At 42.2% G+C, this 27,669-nt stretch overlaps 1 protein-coding gene across 1 annotated transcript in view; it reads left to right on the top strand.

Annotated features, from left to right (window-relative positions):
- Nucleotides 1–27,669, top strand: part of EXT1 (exostosin glycosyltransferase 1) — a 301,860-nt gene that overhangs the window by 247,341 nt on the left and 26,850 nt on the right. Inside the window, exons 2-4 of the mRNA XM_081505276.1 lie at nt 15,857–15,950; nt 17,417–17,524; nt 22,863–22,982. Of these exons, the coding sequence (XP_081361402.1) occupies nt 15,857–15,950; nt 17,417–17,524; nt 22,863–22,982 (322 nt within the window). The remainder of the gene's footprint in view (nt 1–15,856; nt 15,951–17,416; nt 17,525–22,862; nt 22,983–27,669) is intronic.

Below are 27,669 nucleotides of genomic sequence, written 5' to 3'. Positions count from 1 at the left end.
CTGGGTGAACTTTGTGGTACCTCCCAGCTGTTAACAGTGTTTTGTTTTGTTGTTGTTGTTGTTTTTGATTTCATGATTTCTCTCCCTTGTTATTACAGAAAGCACAAGTGGTGTGCCTTAAGCCTAAGATAGGAAGGTATTTATTGATCAGGTTGAAAAACCTCCACTTTCCAGGGTTCTGAGTTTGGGCTCAGAGAGTTACAGTGGTTTTCAGGCAGTTTTTGTGCAAAGAGTGGTTTTGAATTTCTTTTCTGTTTTTCTGTAGACCTTATTTAGATGTCTGGCCATTTGATCTTGGGAGAGAATACTGTGTCTCGACAACACCAATGCCCTTACCATTGGCAGGTTGTGGAAGCCCCACAGGCGGGTCCCGAGGCTGCCTCAGTCACCATTAATGAACCAAACGGCCTGTGATGCTCCTGTGGTCGCCTTTTGGCACTTGGCAGGAAAATCCTTTTCATGTTAGTTTCAAGGTTGTCAGATATCATTATCCCCAAGTATTAAAAATTTCAAAGAAAGGAGGCAGTGTGTTTGATTTATAGAATAATTATCTAGCTTTAGCTCGAACTTGGCTTTGGCAGTGGTTTTGCAAGCACTCGAAAATTAAATCCATTTTTTATGGCACTACAAGGTATTATCTCACAGCAAATGATAATTAAACACCTGTGAAATCAATTAGCCCTTTAAGCAGGGAAAAAAAGTTTTCCAATTATGTTTTCACACCTCCAAAACTTTTGTAATTCCAAAACCCGGCGCTTGTGGAGAGGGATATGGTTGATGGGCGTTTCCGGGTTAACTTTCCATAAAGATCATCCCCGAATTTTGCTTTGACTTAATCCTGAGGAAGGCAGTTTGTGGTACCAGCTCCCTTCCAGAGAGGATGCAATCGCCTTTGGAGCTGACTCTTAGCAGCTATCTATCTAACACACAGCTGAGCTGTCAGCTCCTCTATAAAGGAGGTTACTCACTTTGTGTTTTGATGCCAAGTTTTACTTGACAGTTTATTTAAAAGCCAAGATACCTTAATGGAAACCAAGCAACAAGGCATTCCATGTGACATTATTGCTCTCTCTTTTTAAGGGCCCTGTAGCCAAGAGTTCTGAGCCATCTTCATTCCAAATTCATACGCCAAAAACAGACTGATGGGTTAATAGCTGAAACCTAACACAGTGGAACGGAGAAGGCAATGGCAACCCACTCCAGTACTCTTGCCTGGAAAATCCCATGGATGGAGGAGCCTGGTAGGCTGCAGTCCATGGAGTCGCTGGGAGTCGGACATGACTGACCGACTTCACTTTCACTTTTCACTTTCATGCATTGGAGAAGGAAATGGCAACCCACTCCAGTATTCTTGCTTGGAGAATCCCAGGGACGGGGGAGCCTGGTGGGCTGCCGTTATGGGGTCGCACAGAGTCGGACACGACTGAAGCGACTTAGCAGCAGCAGCAGCAACACAGTGGAAAACTGGGAATCATGGCAGGCCTTTCAGCCCCACAGGATCATATGTGTTTTAATCATTGGCTTTGGTAACAAATTAGCTATTCCAGATGCTTCTTTTGGAAAATCATCTGCACTTATGAAGAACTGAATACATTTGGGAGAGAGGACATAACAATTTGGGACCCAAAAAAGAAGAAAAAGAAACAAGCCTTTGGCATTCTCTGCATTATGCCTCATATGTACAAAGGCCATTCCAAAAATATGCTTGCTTCATCTTTACTGATATTACTTAAATTTGGATAATACTCTCATCTGTTTCATTACATCCTCAGTAGACCTCATTATTAGGTAGGCAAGACTAGCATTATTGTCCCATTTAATAAATAAGCATGGATTCAGAACCAGAGTAAGTCTCATAAAATCAAACAGTAACAAAGTCAAGACCAGAACTTACATTTTCTAGGGGTTATTTCGTGCAGTTTCCATCCCATCACTCTATATAAACATCTCTTAAAAAGTCTTTTTTTTAAAGTTTTCTTTATAAAGATATTTTCAGGGGACCTTGGTTTCATAGCAGATGGCATTTGGAGAAGCTGATGAATCTTAATGTTAACCAGAGATATCAGGCTGGTATGGCATACAGCAAAGACGAGAGAAAACTTCTCTTTTATCCTTTTAGAAACTTGTCCTATAAAATTACCCTTGCGAATGTGCCCTGAGATTTGGATACTTTGTGACCTCACAGGCAGGATTGGCTGAGGAATAAGGAGAGCTGGCATTCATTTGACAAATCTTTCTTAAAAGATGACTGTGGTCCAAGTGCTGATCTAGTGGCTGGGGTCACAGTGATGAATAGGAGCAGTTGGCCAGAAAGACAAACATGGGGGAATTCAGACAGCAGTAAGTCCTAGGACCGAGATGAAATAGGGAATTGGGACAGTGAGTGCTGGGAACACAGGCTGGTCTCCGAGGGCCTCTCTGAGGAGGAGCCACTGTTTGAAGGCTGATATGTGTCTTGAGGTAGATCTGGGAGAACAATGTTCCAGGCAGAGGACATAGCAAGTACAAGTCCCTGAGATGGTAATGAGTGTGGAGTTTCTAGAAACTGAGAGGAGGACAGTGTAGCTGTAGATGGTGAGTGAGGGGACGGGATTCGGAGCTGTGGGCAGAAGCCAGTTTCAGGGAGCCCTGTCAGTCCAGGGCAAGGGGCGTGACTGTTATGCTCAGGGCCGCGAGGAGTTGGTGGAGGGTTTTCAGCCTGGGAGTGACATCGTAAAGTTGTCTTTGGTTGCTCTATGGAAAATGGATTTGGGGGGATGAGATTGAACTATTCTGATCTGAAACTAGTAAGAACCAGACTTTGCTCCTTGTTGCTCTGCTTATGTGGGAACTCAAAGGAGTAGAATTAAAGAGATAAAGGCAGGAGGGGAATGAGGAGACTCTAGTTCCCATGAAATTAAAAAAAAAGATTGAGAGCAGGAGGAGAAGGGGATGACAGAGGATGAGATGGTTGGATGGCATCACCGATTCAATGGACATGGGTTTGGGTGGACTCCGGGAGTTGGCGATGGACAGGGAGGCCTGGCATGCTGCAGTTCATGGGGTCGTCACAACAAGTTGGACACGACTGAGTGACTGAACTGAACTGAACTGAATATGGGGGCAGCTTCTGCATCTTTGTTTCCTCAGTGCTCAGCATGCCACTTGGCACAAGAGCTGCTCAGCTTTCATTTGTCCAGCAAGTAAATATCAGAGCGTGAAGGCATCTACAGGGCCATCTGGTCTACCTCTTCCCCATCAGCTGCTTAAACATTCTCTCTGCCCCACAACCTCTCCCCAAAATGAGGCCACCTAGGAGTTAACTCAGAGAAGGCAATGGCAACCCACTCCAGTACTCTTGCCTGGAAAATCCCATGGATGGAGGAGCCTGGTAGGCTGCAGTCCATGCGGTCGCTAGGAGTTGGACACGACTGAGCAACTTCCCTTTCACTTTTCACTTTCATGCATTGGAGAAGGAAATGGCAACCCACTCCAGTGTTCTTGCCTGGAGAATCCCAGGGACAGGGGAGCCTGGTTGGCTGTCGTCTATGGGGTCGCACAGAGTCGGACACGACTGAAGCGACTTAGCAGCAGCAGGAGTTAACTAGCTGCTTAGCTGTTTGTTTCTCAAGGAGAACAGTGCTGAGCAGAGATGGCTAGAGGAGAGGCAGAGATGAGTCAGAGCTTCACAGGCTCTTTACTCTGGGGCACTCTTGTGCTTCTGCCAAAGGAAATGTCAGAGTCTAGACTTACGGGCTTTCTCAATCTCCAGTGACCAAACCCCTCATGGGAGGGTGATCTCATCAATAGCAGTATATGGCATCAGATTGTTCATCATCACACATATTTTTGTGTCTCATGGAGGCACATATGCACTCGTACATTTATGTATTACATACCCAGATGGGAGAGATTAAATTTTCCATAGACAACTAGCTTCATGCAGCTTTCATATGACATCCGTGTCCTATAATTTTTTTTTTTTTGACGATGCACCATCTCTGCCTGTGCAGAGTTCTGAGGTCTCCTTTGCTCATTTGCTCAAACGGCCCAGAAGTGAGCTGGCTCTGACTGTCAGAGTCAGAAGGTAGAGCCTAGGAATGGCAAAGGTGGCAAAGGAGACAGGAAATGAGGGTAGCTGAAACCAGCATCATTTCATTAGCTGTTGGTAATTGGATTCTCAAGGTATTTTATAATCACTTAAGTACAGGGACCAGATGAAAGGCTTCGGCCCTGACCAGGAATTCAGGGTATGTGAGATTTGCCACTCAATAGCTCCTATGTCATGCCTACTCTGGTGACGAGAACAGCCTAGCAGGAATTCCAGCCATTGTCCTAATCCAAGCGCTGGCTGACCAAGGTTGGCTGTGCGGGAAAGAATGTCTTGGCTCAAGAAGGGAAGCGGTCAAAACAGTGGGGGTGAGCCCAGTTCTTTGGGAGGGATGAGGAGCCATCATCTTTGCACCGATGCAGTGTTTATCGTGACAGGAGGAGGTTCTCCAGTTTTTTTCTTTAGTTTAGATATGGAGAAAAGCCAGGAGATGGTTCAGTTTGAATAGTGCTGTGCACACATGTAACTTGATTTGCAAATAATGCTATTTATCAGAGCTGCTGAAACACATATCCCCCCACCTCCTTCTCCCATCAGTGTGCGGAGAGAAGACAAAATTTTTTAATAAAACTGCCAAGCCTTTGAAATAGAGGCAGAGAAGGGATGGAAAATGTACAAAAGGAAGACACTATATGTAAACCACACTCCTTTCCCATCTCTAAGTCAGTTGGGCTCAGGCTGAACACAGGGAGTGCGGATCATCCTAGAAAGACCTGGCAAAGTCAAGAGTGGGCCATCTTGTGATAGTAGGTAGACAGAGATGGTTATAACGAAGGGCTTTCATCTCTTCCTTGTGTCTCCATTGCTTCCAAGCTCTTCTGCAAACCAGTGGACACTGAGAACTTTTCATCCATTTCAAACCTATGCTTTTTTGTTTGTTTCTTTGTTTAATATTTATTTATTTGGCTGTGCCCAGTCTCAGTTGTAGCATGCAGGATCTTTGATCTTCTTTGTGGCACGTGGAATCTTTAGTTGAGGTATGTGGCGTCCCTGTTATTGTTCAGTCACTAAGTCATGTCCAGCTCTTTGAGACCCTGTGGACCTCAGCACGCCAGTCCTCCCTGTCTCTCACTATCTCCCGGAGTTTGCCCAAGTTCATGTCCATTGAACTGGTGATGCCGTCCAACCATCTCATCCTCTAGTTCCCTGACCAGAGATCAAACCCCGGCCCCCTGCATTGGGAGCATTTGGAGTCTTAGCCACCGGACCTCCAGAAGAAGTCCCCCATAGCTATGTTTGGAGTGGTTCCTATAGGCCAGGCCCTGGGGGTTGGTTCGAGAGGAAATTGGACCTTGATCCTTTGGTCCTGCCTCCTGAAGCCCAGTGGAAGAAAAAAAAAGAAAACAGGCAACTTAATCCTGAGGGAGCAGTAGACAGGGCAGCCTGGGTGCTGTGTGAGCAGCAGAGGGTCTCTGGGCAGGACTCGGGGACCAGGTTTTCTTCAGGGTGGAGATTTTCTTCAGGGTGGAGGGGAAGAAGGATACGTGGAAGAAGGAGTTCCCTGTCCACAGGCTGCTCCCCCCGGAGAGGAGTTGCCATCGAGGCTCGACAGCCCATACTGCCGGTCCCGGTTCTGGCTTCTCAGCTTCAGTCCACACTTCCTGGCCCAGCTCCACTTGGCTTATCTTCATGGCGCAGAGCCTGGTGAAAGGTTAATGGTAAGGTGATGACCTCAGGCTTCTCGGTTGTCCTCGAGTTGGTCCCAGACATTTAGCTTCTGGAGCCAAGACCTGGGTATGCCTCTTCTGGACCTATTTATCCGTCTGAGGTCACAGTCTCTGCTGGCTCCTTAATTATCACTCCCTTCTCTTTCCACCCTGTACCCAGAGAGCCCTTTATTTAGCATTTTCAGAAATGTTTTATTTCCAATAAAAGAAAGAATTTAGACTAACATGGCCTGGAATTGCATTTATCTCAGAGCAGTTTGGAGTTTGGTATTGCTGAGCACAAAAGCAGGTGCTCCAAAAAGCTCACCTCCTTCAGATAATAGGTTAACGTCCTAGTGTTGTTAACATCCCCAGCACGGAGTGGGCTTCCCTGGTGGCTCAGATGGTAAAAAATCTGCTTGCAATGCCGAAGAACCCAGGTTCAATCTCTGGGTCAGAAAATCCCCTGGAGAATGGGATGGCTACCCACTCCAATATTGTTGCATGGAGAATTCCATGGACAGAAGAGCCTGGCGGGCTACAGTCCATCGGGTCCCAAAGAGTCGGACATGGGCACAGTATATTCAAAATCTTTCACTTTCCCCTTTGCTGGCACCATGTTATTGCTTCCTTCTAGGCAGCTCTGAGACAACAGAGTCCGCCCTGTACAAGCCCCACAAAACCTTGGCTCCTCAACTGCTGCTACTGCTAAGTCGCTTCAGTCGTGTCCGACTCTGTGCGACTCCATAGACGGCAGCCCACCAGGCTCTGCCATCCCTGGGATTCTCCAGGCAAGAATTACTGGAGTGGGTTGCCATTTCCTTCTCCAGTGCGTGAAAGGGAAAAGCGAAAGTGAAGTAGCTCAGTCGTGTCCGACTCTTAGCGACCCCATGAACTGAAGCCTTCCAGGCTCCTCCATCCATGGGATTTTCCAGGCAAAAGAGTACTGGAGTGGGGTGCCATTGCCTTCTCCGGCTCCTCAACTTCATTGTCTATAAAATGGGGCCACTTCACGTGGGGTTGTAGAGAGAAAGGGCAGGAATGAATGCGGATTGTTGCCCCACCCACAGGAAGCATTTAATCAGTGGGGGGATGATTGTTATAATTGTCACCATTAATGGCCGTCCTACTTTTGTCACTTGCTTTTACATTTTCACCATTGAGCTGCTATGTAATGAGCGGGAACCAAGGTGGTCTTCTGCACGGTGTACCTAGTACATGGTAAATTCCTCAGTGTGTGCAGGTGAAGACTACCATCTGGTTCAAGTTTACAGTTTTGAGTTTTCAGTGGGTATTAAGGGTAGAGATGGAGTAAGTGAGTTTAGACTTGATGTGGGGTTATGATCCAGTGTGTTCAGACACAATATTTTTATTCCAAGCGTCCATCCGGCCCTTTCTTCTTCCCTGTGAAAAGCAGGTATAACTGTATCCACTTCCCGGGTGGCTCTGAGGCTTCAGTGAGATAAAGTATATGAGAGTTGGTGCCTCCCACCCCAGCCAGAGCCCACACACTATTCCTCCCTCCTTTCTCAGTATTGAAATGAATTTAAATGAACATAAAAAGAAGATGGTCTTCTGTGGAAAGCCGAGAAGTGTGAAAGGGATTGGCAGCGTCATTCAGAAGAGCGTCATTAAGAAATCAGTTCATAATCCTTGGCCTGACCAGGTGCCCCAGAGGTTCAAGCCCAGCAGAGTGGGCTGGGCTAGAATCGCACCATTTCCGAATAGTGAGAACCTTCCTGTTGGGAGCCACTAAGCGTCCTTGAGTCTGCAGCCTCTCTGGTTACCAGCGCCGCACGCTAGGATAATCCATGTGCGTTTCCCTGACTCGGGAATGTGGAGTAGCTCATTCACGGGCACAGAAACTGTGCACACAGGTGGTGTGAAGAGATGGAGGCTCCATGAGTCCCGTGAATTCACAAGGACCACAGGGGGCCTATACTTTTCCCTGTGTTCCTTACAAGACAACACGTAGAGATAAAATGGTGGCCAGTGGACCTATTTTCCAGCTAAAAGGTTGGTTCCCACTCATAGGTTTCTCAGTTCAAATCTGTGTATTGGACCAATTTCATATTATGACATGCTATGGATTTGGGGATTTTCTCAGAAATAATTGAAATTTGTTAAGTGTTAAATCTGTAGCAGTCCACAAAAGGGCCATCGTTATTAGATGACAGAGCACCATCGCAGACTGAGCTCCGGATGTGACAGGGGCAGAATTTCGAGTGGGGAGAAAGAGTCCTTTGAAACGGGGCTGTCTGTTGCCAGTGCTTGAAACTAGGCGAACCGTTAAGGACGTCACTGTGTCCGAAGCTGCATTTGTGTGAACTGCCCCAGGAGGCAGCATCATGTAGTGGAGAGCAAAGGTCCTTTAGAATCAAAAAGCCTGGAGCTGGAGCCTCGTGGCTCCTTCGATATGACCTGCATTGGCAAGGTTATGGGGCTCTCTGAACTCCATGCCTGCCTGTCAAGTTGGCTTATATCAAGTCCTGCCTAAGAGTTCCTTCCGTGATAGGTCATTGAGCCATTCAGTGGCTCATGGCCACCCACACAGGGTCATGTCTGAGGTCCGGCAGCAATCGCATGTGATCTTTCCAGGGAAACTCTGCCTGTACCAGCAGCCTCATTGGCCCCTCCCCACCCCCGACCCCAGACTGTGGGCAGTTTATCTCACTTTGGTGTCTCTGTTCCTCCTCTGCTAGCTCCACCACCAGAAACGCCCGTGGCCTCCTCTCAGCAATTTTCCAGACTTTTTTTTTTTTTTTAAGTTGTATTTATTTATTTTTGGCTGTGCTGGGTCTTCACTGCTTTGCTCAGGGTTTTCTCTAGTTGCAGCAAGCGGGGGCTACTCTCTAGTGGTGCTGGGGCTTCTCATTGCAGTGACTTCTCTTGCTGTGAAACATGGGCTCTAGGACGTGTGAGCTTCGATAGCTGTGGCACATGGGCTCAGCAGTTGGACTCCCAGGCTCTAGAGCACAGACTCAGTAGTTGTGGCACCCAGGCTTAGTTGCTCTGTGGCATGTGGGATCCTCCCAGATCAGGGATTGAACCCATGTCTCCTGCATTGGCAGGCAGATTCTTTACCACTGAGCCACAAGGAAAGCCCCAGGCTGGGTCTTGCTCTTCCTTTAATACTTAGCTGAGAGTCTCCCTTCCTCCAGGAGACAGGCCGCCTTTTCTCTCTCCCCACCAGAGCCAAGGAGTGACTGTCATTGGTCTTCGCTGCATCCTTGCCTCCATCCTCCCATATCCCTCACTAAATGACAATCATTTGATAAGACATCTACCTTCTCCCTGGACCATCAGTTCCTTGAACAGTACTTGACACAAGGTAGGCATTCAGCTAATGTTTGCTGAATGAATGAGAGAAAGTACAGAGGAGATGCTGAGGAAACTTATTTGTCTTATTCCACAGCACTTCAACTACAACAGTCATAAGTTGTTTTTGTGTTCTTTCTTTTTTTTTTTTTTCCTTCAGAAATGTGATTCCAACCTGAGGGTAAGCAAAAAAGTTTAAGTACTTATGAGGATAGGGGCTGAGAGAAAACAAATCAGCTGTAGCAGTTTACTTACTTTATTTCTTTATTATTTTTTTTCTAATTCTTAAGCCCAGTGTAAACTCTTAACTGTGGCATGTGGAATCTAGTTCCCTGACCAGAGATCAAACCCAGGACCACTCCACTGGGAGCACAGAACCTTAGCTACTAAACTACCAGGGAAGTCCCTCATTTATTTTGTAAATAAATACTTGAGACAAGCTGCAGCACCATTGGGGGAGACTAAAACTGTGTGACTACAGAGATGCAGGCTTGCCTCACTTCTTCCCTGTCCTCTTTGATTAGCAGAAAACAGGCTTGCATGGCAGATTCCTACCAAGGAATTGTGGGAAGCCCAGGAGGACTCGTGGGCACGCTGTGCCAGCAGCATCCTTGGCTATGGAGCTTTTGATAATAAGGCAAAATCCTTTCAATTAGAAGCTGCTGTTGTGATTCATAGCTTCTGTTTTTGTTTAATTTCCAAGGGTCTGCTCCACACTTCTCCCTGGCACTGTCTTTGGGAATCTGATCTTTTTCATTTGTTTGTTACTTTTTTGAAATGTTTTTATTCCTCTTGAATTGCTGTAGTTTCGACAAAAATCGACAATCGTGTAGCGCGTTGCAGTTTCTACTGTATGTACTTGATCTCATTTAATCCTCACATCTCTGAGGCTCAGAGGAGTTAAACAGTTTGCACAGGGGTGCATGGAAAGTGGTAGGTCCAGAACCCAAATTCTTCAGTCCAGGCTTTCTGACTTCAAATTGGCTGTACTTTTCATTCTGTTTGGTTGCCTCCCTTCCATCATCATAATTACAGCTACCATTTATGGATTGTTTATAAAGTACAATGGGCTTTAGTTAAAATGTATCATTTAGTCCTCCCAGTAAAAGTATTATCCCCATTTTGCCAACCAGGAGACAAAGATCTAGACAAATTAAATAACTTTTCCCAAGATCACTCAGCTTGTGAATAGCAAAGATAAAAGGGGAACCCAGGCTTGGCTGGGTCTAAAGCTGCTTAACCACTAAGCTCTTAATTACTAAGCTCTTCACTACCATGCCAGTGGTTCTCAAAATTTGGGGTGCATCTTAATTACCTGGAGGGCTTATTAAAACATGAAATTCTGGGCCCTTCCCCCAGAGTTTCTGATTCTGCAGGCCTGGGTGAGGCTGAGAATTGACATTTCTACCAGTTTCCCAGATGATGCTAATAGTTGGAAGAGTGTACTGTGAGGACCCTGGCACTAATGCCACATTGCCCTCTACCCATTTCCTGGTTGCACTGAATTGCTGCCAGCCAAAAAAGAAAAAAAGAATGTGTTTCGTATGGAGGGGAAGGACTTCAATTATGCATTATTATATGGCCCATTTTAAATGGGTTGTATCCCATACATTATTCAATACACCTTTAAGGAGAAAATTATTACGGCTGTAGAATGGTTTTGGTTTCCAGGTTAAATACGGGGTCATGTCATTTTTACTGCATTTTTCATTGCAGTAGTTTATAGAAACTGTTCTAGCTTCTGTGTCATCATCTATACAAGCAGGGACTTCATGGCCATCTGAAAAGGGTAACAAAACCATTATTAATTAAATCTGTATCTGAGATTAGTTGCCTCCCTCATCTACTTACCTTCTTGCTTAGGATCTCATATGTTCATTATTTCTTGTTTTTAAGAAGTTTATGACTTCAATATGATTTATACTTCTAAGCTTAAGTCATAGGTAAGAATTGGTCACTAAAAAGATTGTCCCCCTCACTTGACCTGTCGTCTCCCCATCTTTTCCCCCATCCCTATCCACTGATAACCACTAATCTGTTCTCCATCCCAGTAATTATGTTAGTTAATGAATGCTATATAAATGGGATAATTCAGTGTGTGCCCTTTCAAGATTGGATTTTTCACTGAGAATAATTTCCTGAAGGTTGCTTGTATGTATCTGTGATTCATTTCCTTTTTTTGCTAGTAAGTATTCTAAGTTATACGTGTACCACAATTGGTTGACTGATTGACCCATTGAAGGATATTTGGATAGTTTACAGTTTGGGGCTATTAAGGATAAAACTGAACATTCGTGGACAAGTTTCTGCGTGAAAATAAATTTCATTGCTCTGGGATAAATGCCCAAGTGTGCAATTGCTGGGTCATACACTAAGCTCATTTTTAGTTCTAAAATAAACTGCCAAACTATTTTCCAATGGAGCTGTACCATATTACCTTCCCACCAGCAATATATGAGGTTTATATTCCAGTTTCTCATCAGTACCTGTTGTCATCTGTCCTTTTGATTATAGCCATCCTTGTGGTGTAAAATGATATCTCATAGTTTCAATTTGCATTCCCCTAATGACTAATGGTGAAGTATCTTTTCATGTACTTATTGGCACTTGACATATTATCTTTGGAACAATATCTATTCAAAGCCTTTGCCTGTTTTTAAATTGGATTATTTGTCCTGATTGTTGGTTTGCAAGAGTTCTTTACCTTTGCTGGATAAAGTCCCTTACCAAATTGATAATTTGAAAATGTTTTTTTCCTTTTCTATAGGTTGTCTTTTCACTTTCTTGATGAGAGCTGAGGGTGGAGGGATCCTAGTCTTCTCGGCTATACTCACTACATTAGAGCTTCTATAAGGCAGAGCTAGTGAGAGTTGGTAATGGAGATCTGGGCTCAGATGCCCCAGACACTCACAGTTCTTGAGATTCGGTAGATTTTCCTGAACAAATGGTTTTCCACTTGTCATGATGCTCTTAGGACAATTTCTAGAAATTTTCAATGAGTGTTCTTTCTTAAACTTTTTATTTTATATTGAAGCACAGTTATTATTATTTATTTATTTAAATAAATAGTTTATTTATATTTATTTATTTTATATTTAATATAAATATATGTTATTTATATTTAATAAATAGTTTATTTTATATTTATAAAATATTTATATTTTATATAGATAAAACTATTTTATATTTTATATTGAAGCACAGTTAATTAACAATGTGTTAGTTTCAGGTGTACAGCAAAGTGCTTCAGTTAGACATATACATGTATCTATTCTTGTCAAATTCTCTTTCCAGTTAGGTTATTGCAGAATATTGAGCCACTTTCCCTGTGCTCTACAGTAGGTCCTTGTTTGTTTTCTATTTTAAATACAACAGTGTGTACGTGTCATCTCAAACTTCCTAACTATGCCCCCCTGTCCCCAACTCTTACCCCCTAGTAGCCATAAGGTCATTCTAAGTCTGTGAGTCTGTTTCTGTTTTATCAATAAGTTCATGCATATCAACTTTTTCAGTGAATGTTCTTATAATTTGCACCAGGGAAATTGGTGTCTTGCTGGATGGAGCGTCCACAGAATTCCTTACTGTGTCATTCTGGAAGGCCAGCCTTCTGCAGTATACTTAGAACACCTACCCTCAGGAGATACTACCCCTGAAATCCTCGTCAGCCTTTTTTAGTTATCTGATGAGTCTTTGGTAGGTCCAGCAGCAGGAGAAGCATCTTCTCCAGGACTAGAACAGTGCTTGGAACATAGTATTTCTAGAAAGAATGACTGAGTAAATGAAAGAGTTTAAGCTCTTAGAAGGAGGTAGATGTGGGCATATGAGCAGACCAAAGAGCTGAGCTGAGTCGGGAGAGTACCGCCCATACGTACTCTGTTAGGACCATCATCCCCCTTGCAGGCATCATTATTTCTTCAGTTGTCATACACAGTCATTCATAGGCTCACTGTCACTAGAGCCAATGGTTCATGGGCTGAGCATGGTTAGAAATAGGAAAATCATTGTTTTAAGTTATATGTGCTTATGTTTCTGTGTGTCTTTGTATGTCAGTATAAATACACACATTGCTCATTGTGTATACAGGCAGGTTTCTATAGAAATATATGTGTGTCTGAGTACATGCACGCTAAGTCACTTCAGTCATGTCCGACTCTTTGTGACCCTATGGACAGTAGCCCCCCAGGCTCCTCTGCCCATGGGATTTTCCAGGCAAGAATACTGGAGTGGGTTGCCATGCCCAGGGATCGAACCTGTGTCTTTTTTGTCTCCTGCACTGGCAGGCACATTCTTTACCACTAGCGCCACAGGAAGTCCCTTAGACACATATACACACATACATACATACAATGGTTGTGGAAACTTTTGGAGCAGTGGGATAGTCTCAAAGGGACATAAAATAATGAAAGAATAAAGAGTAATGAAAGGACTTCCCTGGCGGCCCAGTGATTTAAGACTTCGCCTTCCACTGTAGAGAATGCAGGTTCAATCCTTGGTCTTGGAGCTGAGAACCCACATGCCTCACAACTAAAAAAAAAACCTAAAAACATAAAACAGAACAAATACTGTAACAAATTCAATAAAGACTTTTAAAACATGGTCCATATCAAACAAACAAACAAAAAAACCCTTAAGAAATACTTAATTTAAAAAAAAAAAAAAGAAAGAATTATGGAATGTTCCAGACAATGTTTAGTCAACTTGCCCAACTGACTCATTTTGCAGATGAGGAAACTGAGGCCCAGAAAGCCCATCGTTTCGTTCTTAACTTCACAGCTTACCTAGTGGATTCCTGATTCCAGCAAGAATGCTTGTGCCTTTCTCCTGTTACTTATTATGTGAATGAACACTAGCTTCAATCATGAAGCTTTATTCGATACATCAGCAAATCCCTCTCTACAACCACTTAAAAATCCACACCTTGAATAACTGTCATTTGAGTTTTTCTGACAAGTTTTCTGCTTTTCCTTTCCCTCTGCTCCTTCCCTCAAGTAAATTCTGCAGCTGAAAACTTTGAAACTTGTTACAATCCGGAACATTAATAGGGTTTTACATTTTTAGCAGCCTAATGATGAGGAGGTAGGGCCTTCTGTTCCAGCCCCTTAGGGATTTCTATTCTGAGTATTTATTAAACTTTCCTGTAGCCTCAAGTATATTTGACCTTTTTATATTAAAAAAGTTTCAGTTTAAACTTTATACATACATTGTGTGTGTGTGTGTGTGTATGTGTGTGTGTGTGTGTGTGTGTGTGTGTTTCCCCGGTCTCCATTGATTACATAGATATTCAGACATTATCAACAGTTGAGCCTGAGATCCTTGTCAATTATTTCCTTATGTTTGGTGAGGAAAAGAGAAGCCATTACTATCATAATTTAATATTTTTTTTCATTTAGCTAAATTTGAGCCCTCTTAAAAACCTTTCCACTTTGAAGTCTATTTTACGGTTTAATTAACGCAGCAAGGATATTCTTTTTTCTTTCTTTCTTTTTTAAAATTTTACTCTCAATGGAGATAATCCATTCATGGTGACCTTTTCTTGTGCAAATTAGTTGTACACGCTTGTTTAAGCAAATGGTCTTTTGCATTATGTCTCTTCTTAATGACAGGTTTATAATTGAAAATTGGCTTACTCCCATATGCCTAGTTTGTGTAAGATTATAAAAATAGATGTGGACTTTAAAAATATAAATGTATATATCAGTATCCCCCAAAGAGGAGGGAAGAATCCAATGCCTCCAGGCTATGATTAAATTAGACTATTAGAGTCAGAAAATGCTGGTGACATATGCTACTGTCAAAGTCACACCTGTCTGCCAAGCCGGGGAAGTTCTTGAAAAACGAGAGCGATTTCATACTAGTGTGATTTCATCCTAGCCCTGAGAAGCTGGGCCGTCCCAGGACATGAGCCATCTCCAGTTTCCCAACTTTGCTTCAACTCCGAGTGAACTTTCAGCTGTGTGTTTAGGACTGGGTTTGTGGAAATCATGTTTCAAGTGCCAGCCCTAAACAAAAGGAGGTGCTTGTTGTCTTTCCCTGAACTCCGCTGACATAAAGAGACAGGTGACATTCCTGTTCGATTTTGCATTTTTCTCCAGTGCAGTAACAACGTGAGCTGGCTCAGTGGTATTTGAGTGAAAGACACGATCATCTCATCTCTTGCCCAGTCTCCCACAGCCCTGAGTATTTTTTGTTCTCTTGTTATTTCTTCTCTTTCCCAGTTTTTTGGGCTGGCTCCTTCTCTCTTACCTCCATGCCAACCATTCTTACACAGGAGTGCTTGGGGTAACCGAATGTTCTTGGTTAAAAGTAGAAACTCCAGCTTGAAGGAGAAAATAAATGTTTTGTGCTCGGAATGGAGGTTTCCTGAGTAGATTTTAATAGCATGGTTTCATGGGGTAGGTAGGAAACAAGAGCAGTCTTCAGGTTCCTGAATGATATGGCATTATAAAAGAACAACTAGCAGTGATTATTTTTTTAAGCTGAGGAAGGCAATATATTTTTGCCAAGACACGAAAAAACCTGATTTGCGAAGTCAAGGCTGAGCGAGCCAAAATGTTACTGAGACCATCAGACTTGTCTTTTATGTATTGTTTGCACAAGACCCTAATTGCTTTGTCCAGTGGGAAGGGTCACATTTCCATTCCTCTGTGCAACAACCCTTCCTGCCTTCCCCCTGGAAAAGTGGGGCTGGCTTGTGTACCACCCAAGTTGCTCTGGGTGGTTTCACGCACCCTAGGTGTGCCCATTCACCCCAACCCCATTCTTAATGGTCTTTGTTTGCTGATGGTGCCTCTTCTCCTTCTAGGTATGATTATCGGGAAATGCTGCACAATGCCACTTTCTGTCTGGTTCCTCGTGGTCGCAGGCTTGGGTCCTTCAGGTTCCTGGAGGCTCTGCAGGTAAGAGACCCTGAGCATCCCCAGAATGGAGCTGAGAACTGACGTCAGACAGAGTGCAGGGTGGGAGGAGGAGGGTTCACCTTAACACATCTCCTGGGATCTAAACCAAGGCACGGTTTGCCTTGAACACCTGAAATCTGTTTTCCCAAGAAAATCAGCAACCTTTTCTATGCTTGGGGGGCGAAAGGAGGATTTACTCCCTGCCTTTGGACATGAGGAGATTCAGTGGGAATCTCAAGGGAAGGTGGGTTCTCAGAGATGGGCTTGCAGAGAGGAGATCTGACTGCCCACCAGGGAGCAGAGCCGGGCTCCTCATGGAGGCTCAGCCCTTCTCCTTGGAAGCCAGTTTCAATAGCGGTGAAGACGGCTGATGAGTGGTATTTCCCCAAATCAAACTTGTTCTGTCCCCATTGCAGTCATCACTTGGCTCCTCTGAATTTTGAGCATGACCCCCAGCAAGGTAGAGGCACTCTCTCAGCCTGGCTCTTCCCAGGCGCTGCAGGTCTGAGGTCCCAGAGCTTCAGGACTCTTTTACCATTAACCTTTACTCTCATAAATTCTCACCCAGAAGTTGCATCCAGCCTTCCTTGTTGGCAAGAAAGCACACCTTCCACCTCTCACCTCCTCCGCTCCTGAACTCCTTGCTGCTGTGTCCTTTCTTCCTTTGCACTCTGCCCCTGCCTGAATCTGTGCTTTTGTTGCCATGCTTCCAATGTTTTGTACTGTCCTCCAACAGGAGGGCTTCTTTTTCTTGAAAGTCTTTTCTGGCACGTCCTAGGAAGCATATCATCTCTAACATTCTCCTAGCCCTGGGGATGTTGCGTGGAGCAAACTGGTCTCTGCTTAGGATTGCGGGTTCTTTGCAACCAGAATTTTCTCATTAGCCTGGTGTTTTTAGGCTCTTAGGTCATTGTGCAGGTAGTAAGTTGGTCAGGATCCCTCCACGGGGAAGGGACCAAGTCTGGTTCCAGTATTTGCCTGACCTAGTGAACTCTGTAAGAATTAAGTCCACAAAACGCTTTATCAGGAAAACCAAGTCCTGTTCAGCTCTTTGTTGCTCAGGACATTGGGGTGAAGCACTTTGCACGTGAACTGTAGCATTTTCATTGACAAAACCATGTATATTCAAGGTGGGGTTTATGCTAGGATTTTGTTGGTGAACGATTTTGTTACGTCAGTAAAACTTCTTCAACGAGGCCAGCTGTCTCCGTAGAAGTGAGGTCAGCCAAACCAGGTACAAGAATAGAAATGGGGTTTTCACATTCTAAGGCACAACTTGCAAATGGTAAAATCTCAGCTGAATACGGACAACCTTCATATGACTTCATAAAAGCCCACTTTTCTATTGACCTCAGCAGTCCAGGATTCGTGCCAGTAATTGAATTTGTACCGATTTCACCCTCCTGATTGGAACGGTTCCTCCTGCCACCACCTCCCTCACACTCACAGTGCCCTTCTTTGCACAGGCCGCCTGTGTCCCTGTGATGCTCAGCAATGGATGGGAGTTGCCATTCTCTGAAGTGATTAATTGGAACCAAGCTGCCGTCATAGGCGATGAGAGATTGTTATTACAGGTAAGGAAGGGGTGGTGGCCTTCCCCAGATCAGTGGATTATTGCTGCCCCTGTACAAACTTTCAAAGAAGATGAATCCAAAAGGTCAGCTCTATAAAAGAAATTTTATCAGGAGCAAATTGCCTGTGTCATGGCGAATATGAAGTCATTTAACATGACATCGTTCACTTCCTAGTACGCAATCTCCTCAGATCCAGGGAATATATACTCGGACAAGGAGAAGGTACAGGTGGAGGACATGAATGTTGATACTGACAAGAGGTATATATCTACCCCCTTCAGTATCTGTAATATTTAGAAATCATGCCAGAGAGTTTTTGTACAATTCTGCTTCCACTTTGTACTCCTTTCCTGTTTCCATATTTGCCTTCAGATTAATTTTCAGAAAGACAGGTCTCTAGGGCTGATTCTTGACATTAGTGTTATCATTGCTCAAATGATCTAGTCTGGGTGAATGTTATCTTTAAGATGTATATTTAAAAGAGCAGCCTCAAATGAAAATGTGTGCGGGGGGAGTTGTCTTGTATTTTTGGCTATGTAGATTTTTTTTTTTTCATTTCGTTTTGTTGTTGTAAAAACACGTAACATGAAATCCACTCTCTTTACCAATTTTGACGTGTACTCGTTATGGTTGAGTATAGGTAAATACAGTGTATTACAGCAGGTCTCTAGGCTTATTCATCTTGCTTAACTGAAATTTTATGCCCGCTGATGAAAAACTCCTCAGTTCCCATCCCCCAACCCCTGGTCACTACCATTCTACTCTTTAATTCTATGGACTTGACTATTTTAGATACCTCATATAAATGGAAGACTTCCCAGATGGCTCAGTGGTAAAATAATTTGCCTGCCTGCCAATGAAGGAGATGCAAGAAACGTGGGTTTGATCCCTGAGTCGGGAAGATCCCTTGGAGAAGGAAATGGCAACCCACTCCAGTATTCTTGCCTGGAAAATTCTATGGACAGAGGACCCTGGTGGGTTACAGTCCATGGGGTCACAAAGAGTCAGATATGACTGAGCAACTGAACACATGAAAGTGGACTCATGAAATATTTTTCTTTCCATGACTGGTTTATTTCACTTAGTATCGTGTCTTCAAGTTTCAACAATGTTGTCCTGTATTGCAGAATTAAGACTTGCTAATTATTAAAATGTTCCTATTACCCGAAGTGATCCACAGAGTCAAGGCAATTCCTACCAAAATCCCAGTGGCATTTTTTTTTTTTTAACAGAAATAGTAAAGCAGTCCTAAAATTTGTGTGGAACCAGAAAAGACCCCAAATAGCCAAATCAATCTTAAGAGAAAAAGAATAAAGCTGGAGCATCATCATCTCTAGTTTCAAACTATATTACAAAGCTACAGTCATTTAAACAGTGTAATACTGGCATAAAAACAGGTATATAGCTCAATAGAACAGAATGGAGTGCCCAGAAATAAATCCATGCATATACATCAACTAAACTTCTACAAGGATGCCTAATAAAAGTCTGAACATCTCAATAGCTGCCTGGGAAGGGGGAATGTGATACTCACAGAGAAATCCCAGGTCAAGAATAGTCAGTCACTGAGAATTTCTAAAGGCATTTTGTGCAATGATGTTTTAGCTTCAGCATAAATTGCCATACTCTTTTCTGTAAAATGATGTAATATTTTAATCATTTCTTTCATGACATTGTACTTTACCTTGAACTACCACAAATATTTGTAGAATGATATTTTTTTTTAATGTCCTGCTGGCCAGTCTGCTAACTGACTGGTGAAATAACTCAGTACTCTCCCTAAAGTAACAGGTGAGATACCTGTATCCAGGAGAGACATCGATTAAGCAAGGCAAGCTGAACACAGGCTCTAAAATGTGCCTTGTGTCTGGTATTCATATCTGTGATCTCCAAGGAAACATTCACTCATGGAAGGCCTAACAAAGTGATACATGTGTTCTTTTCCATGTTGCCTTTTTCCTTCCTCCTTTGATTTTTTTTTTAAAGATGCATGCTCATTAAAGGAAATTTGGGAATGAAAAATACCAGCCATAATTTCTGCAATTGTGTACCCACACTCTCATGAATTTGATATGAATAAGTTGGGAGTTTGTCTTTGAAATGGAGTGGATTCCAGGGTACCAAACTGTGGTTGTCTGATCTCTGCCATTTCACCAGAGTTGATTCTCCAGAAGCATTTCACCTTCTGAAGCAACATTTTGGCTTGATGCTGGGGGTTTTGTTTTTCATTGTGCACCCACTCAAACTCGTTGGCATTTTCCTCTCTCATATGCAGTCTGTCTGCACAGCTGCCTCCATATTGAATGACGACTGTACTGTCATTGACAATGGTTTTAAAGAACTGGCACCCAGCCCAAATGTCTGCTCTGGGAAATGTTTTTGTTATGTTACCATTTTTCATTTCCTGTTTTAGAACAGCTCAGATGTTTTTATTTGCATGTAGTCTTGTCGTCATGTCACCAAGAGAGCTTACTGTTGCTTTCCTGTGTCTATCTTGGTAGATTGCATTAGTTCGGTTACCATGCATGACCTTTTATTAAGACTTTACTGGGTTCTGCCACTTCGAACAATCTGGCCAAATTGCAATTAATTTATCACTTTCCCATACCTGTCTCTCGGGACAAGCAGATTAATAACCAATAGCCAAATGGCATTAAAACTCTGTCTTTTCAATCAATTGGAATTATCTTCCAGAGCACTTTGCAGACTGCTGTCAGACACGTGTATGCACAGACGGGTAGAATATATTTCACTTGATATAGTAACAGCAAGATGTAGCTTATATAAGAGAGGGGATGTATTGATAGACTCATGTGTGATATACCATTCTGCCTTTATAACCACAGTCTACTCAGTTTTCTGGAGACTACATAGTGATGATAGCTTTTGACATTTTTCTAATGGACTGTTTCCTCATCATCACAATAAAACAGTGAAGTATCAACCTGTATGACTCTTAGAAAATACCACTGACACTCAGAAGAGGGCATGATTATGAAAATTGAGGAGAATAAATTTTGTCTAATCTTTCTTTGGCTATCTGGGTAATTTTCTCAGTAAATAAAATTAAATTCTTTGGCTTATCAGGGATTGATGATCTGAGTGGTTTCTCCGCCTTCTTCAAGGATATTTTATTTCCACTTGACCTTGAGCTCTGATTTCAGGCAAATGTTTTCTCCATTACCTGTTGCCTCCATGCTGCTTCAGTGTTGAGAATCCAGATATACACTGGGGCTGCAGATTTAGTATCAGCTTTTGGACATCGCCAAAGCAAGTGAGCTTGTCCTTATGTCGGTACTGTGAAAAAGTTCTCTGACTTCCCGTAGAAGTGGTCTTGAAAAAAAAATATGTTCCTACTTCCTTCCCCTCCACTGGAAATTCAGATGTAGTCTTAGTCACGATGTCATGGGTAACTTTCTTATTAAAACAGCTAGTGGAGAATTTCTGCTTCAGTCCAGGCTCCCATGCCTGTCTGATTAGTTACATATTAGGGAGGCAGGCATGCAGAAAGAGGTGAACACCAAAGGGCACTTGCTAATCACAAGGAATCTCCCCTAAGAATGTAGACTCTATAAATGAAATAGACCTTGGGCTTTAGGTGAAGATAGGGAACAAGCCAAGAAACTCACCAGACAACCAGAAAGTACATTTCAGAGCTCCAGACCCAAGCAAGTTCACAGGCAAACATTAAGCAATTGGTCCAACTTTGCATATCATCACCCTTAAGTCAATAACAGTAGTAGTAGTAATAATTACTTTGTCAGTTAAACTTCCCGTGTGTTAGGCATTGTGTGAAGCACTTAGGTGCTCTTCATTACAACCTTACAATGATGTTAGAACTTTATCCCTGTTTCATAACTGAGGAGATGGAATCTTTGAGAGATCAAGTAACTTGTTCAAGGAAGCACAGCTAGTAAACTGTAGAGCCAAGACTCTTACCTTGGTCTGACTCCTGTGCTTAACCATTGAGCTATACTACTAGTGAAAATAATAATATCCCTTCGGTGGCTTCAGATGGCCGTGGTCAATTTGACTTTTATTTATTAAATAGCTACTACAGGCATACCTCATTTATTTTGCTTTGCTTTATTGTGCTTCATAGAAGCGCTTTTTTTTTTTTTTTTAACAAATTGAAGGTTTGTCATAAGCCTGTGTTGTCAGATGGTTAGCATTTTTTTTTACTTGGAATAAAGTATTTTAATTAAGGTATTTACTTTGTGCTTTCAGACACTATGCTACTGTACACTTAATAGACTATAGTGCCAAAGTAACTTTTAGATGGGCTGATGGTGGTGGTGGTGGTACACAGTGGTGTCTGACTTTTGTGATCCCATGGACTGTAGCCACCAGTCTCCTCTGTCCATGGTATTTTCCAGGCAAGAATGCTGGAGTGGGTTGCCATTTTCTACTCCAGGGGATCTTCCTGACTCAGAGATCAAACCCGTGTCTCTTGCATCTCCTGCATTGGCAGGTAGATTCTTTACCACTCTGCCACCTGGGAATCCTCTAGATGCACTGAAAAACCAAACAAATTTTGTGTGACTCGCCTTATTGTGATATTCATTTTATTGCAGTGGTCAGAAACAGAGCCCACAGTATCTCTGAGGTGTGTCTGTACATAAAAGCCACTATCCTAGCTATAAAGTGTTTAGCTGGATGGACAGGGCATAGATTCTTCCTTTAAAATTGTACAGCCTGGTAGATAGCAGTGTTAGCTAAGCACACATGACAGATCGTGTTAGTTTGGGGTGAGCACTAGAGCCAAAAAGAGAGGTCTGGGGAGCAGAAAGCTTTCAGGGAGAGAAAAGAGATACATGCACATAGAAATAATTACCCTCAGCTGCATATTAAATGAACAGACTCCGAGACATTCCCTGAAGGTCCTTCTGTAGGTCGTTAGTAGTCCTGAGGGTGGCATATCTTAGAAGTGCTTGGGACATAATGGCTCTCAGCTTTGCTCCAAGACTATAGCCCCTTCTCTGAAGGATTTGATTGTCCATGGGCAGGTTCAAGGGCATGTGGGATTCTTAGGAAATGGCAGAGGCTACTATAGGAACACTATGCAAGTGATACGCTGCTACCAAATCTTAGAAGTGAGCTCTAATGGTCGTGTATTAGGTCATTAAAGGTCATTAATGCCCACTCCCAGTAAATGCTGTTTTTTAGCTAACACCTCTTAAGGGCTTTTCAGTCTAGGGGTTGGTGGTTTTTAGTAGATCTGTATGCTAGAAGCAGAACACTATGAAGAATAAAAGTCTAACCCGAGCGGGTTATTTTGATCAAATGGCATCTCGTTGTTTTCCAGTTATAGTTATTATATGTTCACCTTGTGTTACAGATTCCTTCTACAATCAGGTCTATTCATCAGGATAAAATCCTAGCACTTAGACAGCAGACACAATTCTTGTGGGAGGCTTATTTTTCTTCAGTTGAGAAGATTGTATTAACTACACTAGAGGTAAGTGAGATGCCTTGGCTTTCAGTCTCGAATAATGGTCCTTTATATGTTTCTCTTAGCCTTCACTTTTGCTATTATCAATGTGTAATTGGTCAAATGAGGCAACACTGAACTTTCTGTACTTGGATGTGTCAGTTAACCCCCTTTGACCTGCTCTCCATTCTTGACAAACTCCACAGAGGAACGCTGACTTAGGAGGAATTATACTTCTTGACACAGAGATCGGCTCTGTCTTATATCATTTCAGAGACAGGTAGCTAATGATTGTCCTGTCATTACACTCATGGCATCCTTTGAAAGCGTATTTCTGGAATCCACTTAAGAAACAGATAGTGAGCAAGTAGGGGAAAATCTTCTCCCATTCTAAAAAGATGAATAGTTTACCGGGTACTGTAGTCCAGTGGCATTCGGAAACAGCCAAATTCATTCTCAAGATAGAGGCAACCCACCCCTCATTATCGCAAGGATGTGTTAAGAAAATAAGAATTACACTCATCTGGTGCAGAAAGTGTTAAGGTTTATGAAATCAGAAAATCTTCCAGGCAGATGGGTGCCCATCTTCAAGTTGCTTTTTTTAAGGCAGGAGGAAAAAAGGAAAGGGAAACATGGGGATGATTAAAACCTTTGGAAGTAGAGCAGAGAGCGATGGCCTGAGGCTACACCAAAGCAGCACAAATTGCTGAGAAAAGATTTCGGAATCTGCAGTCATGAATTACAGCAAGGAGAGCAGAGGTTCTCGGGTGTAGCCCAGCATCGAGGTAATTCTGAGGTGTCTGTAACATGAGGTGGGGGCATTCGTGGCCTCACTTTCGAAGTATTTTCTCTGGAAACATGATTACTGCTCCAGAAGCTAATGTCATTGGGAGTATGCGGTATGATCATTCTAAGAAATACCAAGAAAATGAAAGTCATCCTGTTTTGTGCACAATCACTGCTGTCTTGCCATCCTGGGTACCAGAGCCAATGCTGGTCATACCCCAGCCACCCTGGGACACTTACCTACCCGAAGCCTGGCCTTGGCTCCTGCTCTCATGGGGCTGGGCTCTACCAAAGTGTCCTCTCTGGGTGTACTGATTTCATCCTGGAACTTAGTGAAAAGATATTTAGCACCCAGGTCCACCCATGAACGGGGACAGGGTAGAATGCCTTCTAAGGGCTTCCTTATTGCAAGCAAATTCCTCTTATTCGTCCAAATCACCCTCCTCAATGAGAATTAAGTTTCACTTGCATTCATAGCAGCAGATTTGAACATGTAATAAATTCTACCTTTTGGTTTTGATCTTGTCCTCCATCTAAGACCCTTCCAAGAATCTTCTTAAGGAAAGTTGAATGTGAATTGTGTTTTGATTTTTTGTTTTTGTTGCTGTTTTTTTTTTTTGGAATGAGTGCTTTTCATCAAAGAAGTGCATGTTCCTTTTAGAAAATAATGGAAAATACTTACAGCAGAAAAACAAAATAATCTAGCTTTACAATTCACTATTGACATATATACACATATATAAACACATATATATTCATTTTTTCTATGCAAATACATAAATATGTTGTCATTTTTAATTTAAAGAAGAGTCTTTCTGTACTTAGTTTATAACCTGTTTTTTCTCCTTAATAATATATTAAGATTATCTCATTAGGTTTTTCTATAGTTATTTTAATGACTAATATTCCCTTCATAATATCACTTCACTCCATTAATTAATCCCTATTTGAGACTACTATAGTTGTTCCTGGTTTTTCATTATTATACACATCCTTAAAGCAAATAGCCTCAGTGACAAATTGTTATGCAAGTTCAAGATTACTTTCTTAGGATAAAATCCTTGAATTCGAAGTCCTGATTCAAAGAATATGCCAAATGACAAGATTTCTACAAGAACTGTCAATTTTCCTGCAATAGAATTAACTAATTTATATTCCCTTCAGCTTATATGAGAGAACTGATATTAATTATTTTTATTTTTTTCACCTTCACCATATTGGACATTATATCCTTCAAACTGATAAATCATTATTTTCTTAAGATTTTAGTAAGAAAGATTTTTCATGTATTTCTTGCTCAGGCAGCTCACAAAGAAAGAAATAGAAATGGCCACAAAATTTTCTCATTATTTTTTAAGAGCTTATTATATGAAAAATATTAACCCTTTGATTCTTTTCTTACAAATATTTTCCCGTAATTTGTAGTATGCCTTTCTGTTTTGTTTATGATTGGGAAGTCTTTTTACTTGTGTCTTTTCCATTTGCTACTATTTAGAAAGGACTTTTTGACTCATAATTTTATTTATGCATAACCGACACACACGTATTTTCTAGTATTTGCTTTCATGTTGGGACTTCCCAGGTGGCACTAGTGGTAAAGAACCTGCTTGCCAGTGCTGGAGATGTAAGAGATGTGGGTTCGATCCCTGGGTTAGGAAGATTCCCCTGGAGGAGGAAATGGCAACCTACTTCAGTATTCTTGCCTGGAGAATCCCATGGACAGAGGAGCCTGGCAAGCTATGGTCCATAGGGTCGCAGAGAGTTGGACATGACTGAAGCAACTTAGCATGCACCCACACACTTTTTTTAAAGCTTTGTATTTTGTACTGGAGTATAGCCAATTAATTTTTTTAATCCAGTTTACTTTGTATGTGATCTGTGTTGAAAAACCTAAACCGAACTTTTTTTTTTTTTTGACCAATTGTTCTGTAGTTGTCCCAATACAAAATTTTTAAATTTTTTTTGATTTTTTTTTTTTTTTGGCCACACCACACAGCTTATGGGATTTTGGTTCCCAGACCAGGGATTGAACCCAGGCCCTTGACAGTGAGAGCATGGAGTCCTAACCAGTGGACCACTAGGGAGTTCCCACAATATATTTCTTAAGTTATTCTTTCCTCAGTGTTTCCACAGGCCATTTTTATGCATCTTTGTCTATACACTGAGACCATGTGTTTTCATTTCTTCACCCTATATTTCATCTCTTGGTGAACCTCTATTTATTAACTGACCTGCTATTTTTGACTATTACTGTTGTCTCTAATTCAGTCATTCTTTTTTTTTTTTTGGATAGAGATAGCCCTTTATCCAATCAAAGACTTTCCACATGTATCTTAGACTGTCTCTTTAGAATGGAGTCCTTGAAATAGGATTACTCAGGCCAAGGGTCCAGGCATGACTAGGCTCATGATATGTATTGCCAAATTACTCTTCAGAAAGGTTGTATCCATCTAGATTCCCACAAGCCATCTGGGGACGACCCTCTTTCACTGTAACCTTATCAACCTTCAGGATCATAATTAAAACACACACGCACAACTTTGCTAATTTGCCAGATGAAAGATGGTATTTCATTAATTACATTTCCTTTGAGTGTGGTTTATTGCATAGCTCTTGCCTGCTAACTTAACAGTGCTCAATTATCCTATAATAGCAGTTGGATATGTTATATTCATCAGCATAGGATCTTAAGCCAAACTGTTTTCATCTCTGTGCCTGGAAAGGCCTACTTCTCCTTGGATTTGAGCCAGGCAGTTCTTTAGAGAAAACACAGTTGTTTTTAAAACACTACAAACCATATACTTCATTCAAATTTATAGCAACTGTCAAAATCTCCTCATATAGTTCCAAAATTGGATTGTAACAGTTTGACCTCTCAACTGAATTGCATGAGAGATACCATTCAGTTTCCCTTTTTAAATCAGAGCTCAGATTACCCCAGGATCCAATGTAAACAGAAAAGCAGAGAAAAATAGCAGAAAATGCCATCCACATACACAGATAAACAGCCAACATGTTCATAAGAACGATTTAACTATCACAAATCAAAAATTCCTGCGTGGCTTAGAACTTGGGTAATGTGAATTCTTCAGTCCCTGCTGGAGTGCCTGCTGTCTGAGGATTATTCGGCGTTACCCTTGGACAGCGTAGATTTGAAGGTCTCTTGCTAAGGGGATGTTCTACACTCAGGCTCTTTCTTGCTTCCGTGCTGTATTCTGGGTCACGGGAAGGGAATTACTTGCTCTTTGGAGATTATGAGCCTTAGAGTTGTAGTAGTGCTTAGATAAAATTGGAAACAGGATGCTTCATCCTTCTGTCTAACACCAGGGTCAAGTTGTGCGTACATTCGACTGTGTTGCACTCTGTCCTGCTTGGGATTTGGCTAGTATTTCCAGTCTGATTGAGATTTCCAAATTCTGCACCTTAGAATTAGGAGCGATTTAATAAGAGCTAGGCTCTTTGGAGCTCGTTTTTTGGTGCAGACTGAGAAGTAAGGATAGGGACAGTGATAAAATGCTGCAGAAATAATGTTCATGGATTCCATTATTTTTCAGAATATTGTACGACAGTAACTTGGCACTAAGGGCTGAACCCTAGGAACTCAGTCGGAATCAGGCTGAGCAAAAGAAAAGGGCGTGAAATTGTCATAACACATGAGAACAGCGCATGTTAGCTTGGAAAGCACAGTTTAAAGTGAAGTTCTATGAAGGAGTCTCCATTTCTCTCTTCACTTACCTCTAACCATACACATTCAGACTGTAGTACTGCTGATGCTGCTGTACAATGAAAATTTAAAATCAGTGAGAGAATAGAAATAGAAGATCGCTTTAGTTTGGAGCAAAGTGGCATATGGCAGGCCTGCGTGTGTTAGGCAACACTGCATTTGTCAAAAGACCGAGTCAGGGTCACCTAGAATGACTGTAACCTG

This window comes from Giraffa tippelskirchi, chromosome 6, assembly GCF_054371585.1.
Source record: "Giraffa tippelskirchi isolate mGirTip1 chromosome 6, T2T-mGirTip1v1.2.pri, whole genome shotgun sequence".
Taxonomy (NCBI): domain Eukaryota; kingdom Metazoa; phylum Chordata; class Mammalia; order Artiodactyla; family Giraffidae; genus Giraffa; species Giraffa tippelskirchi.
The sequence above is the reverse complement of the archived record's forward strand: the minus strand, read 5'-3'. Positions and strand labels throughout refer to the sequence as shown.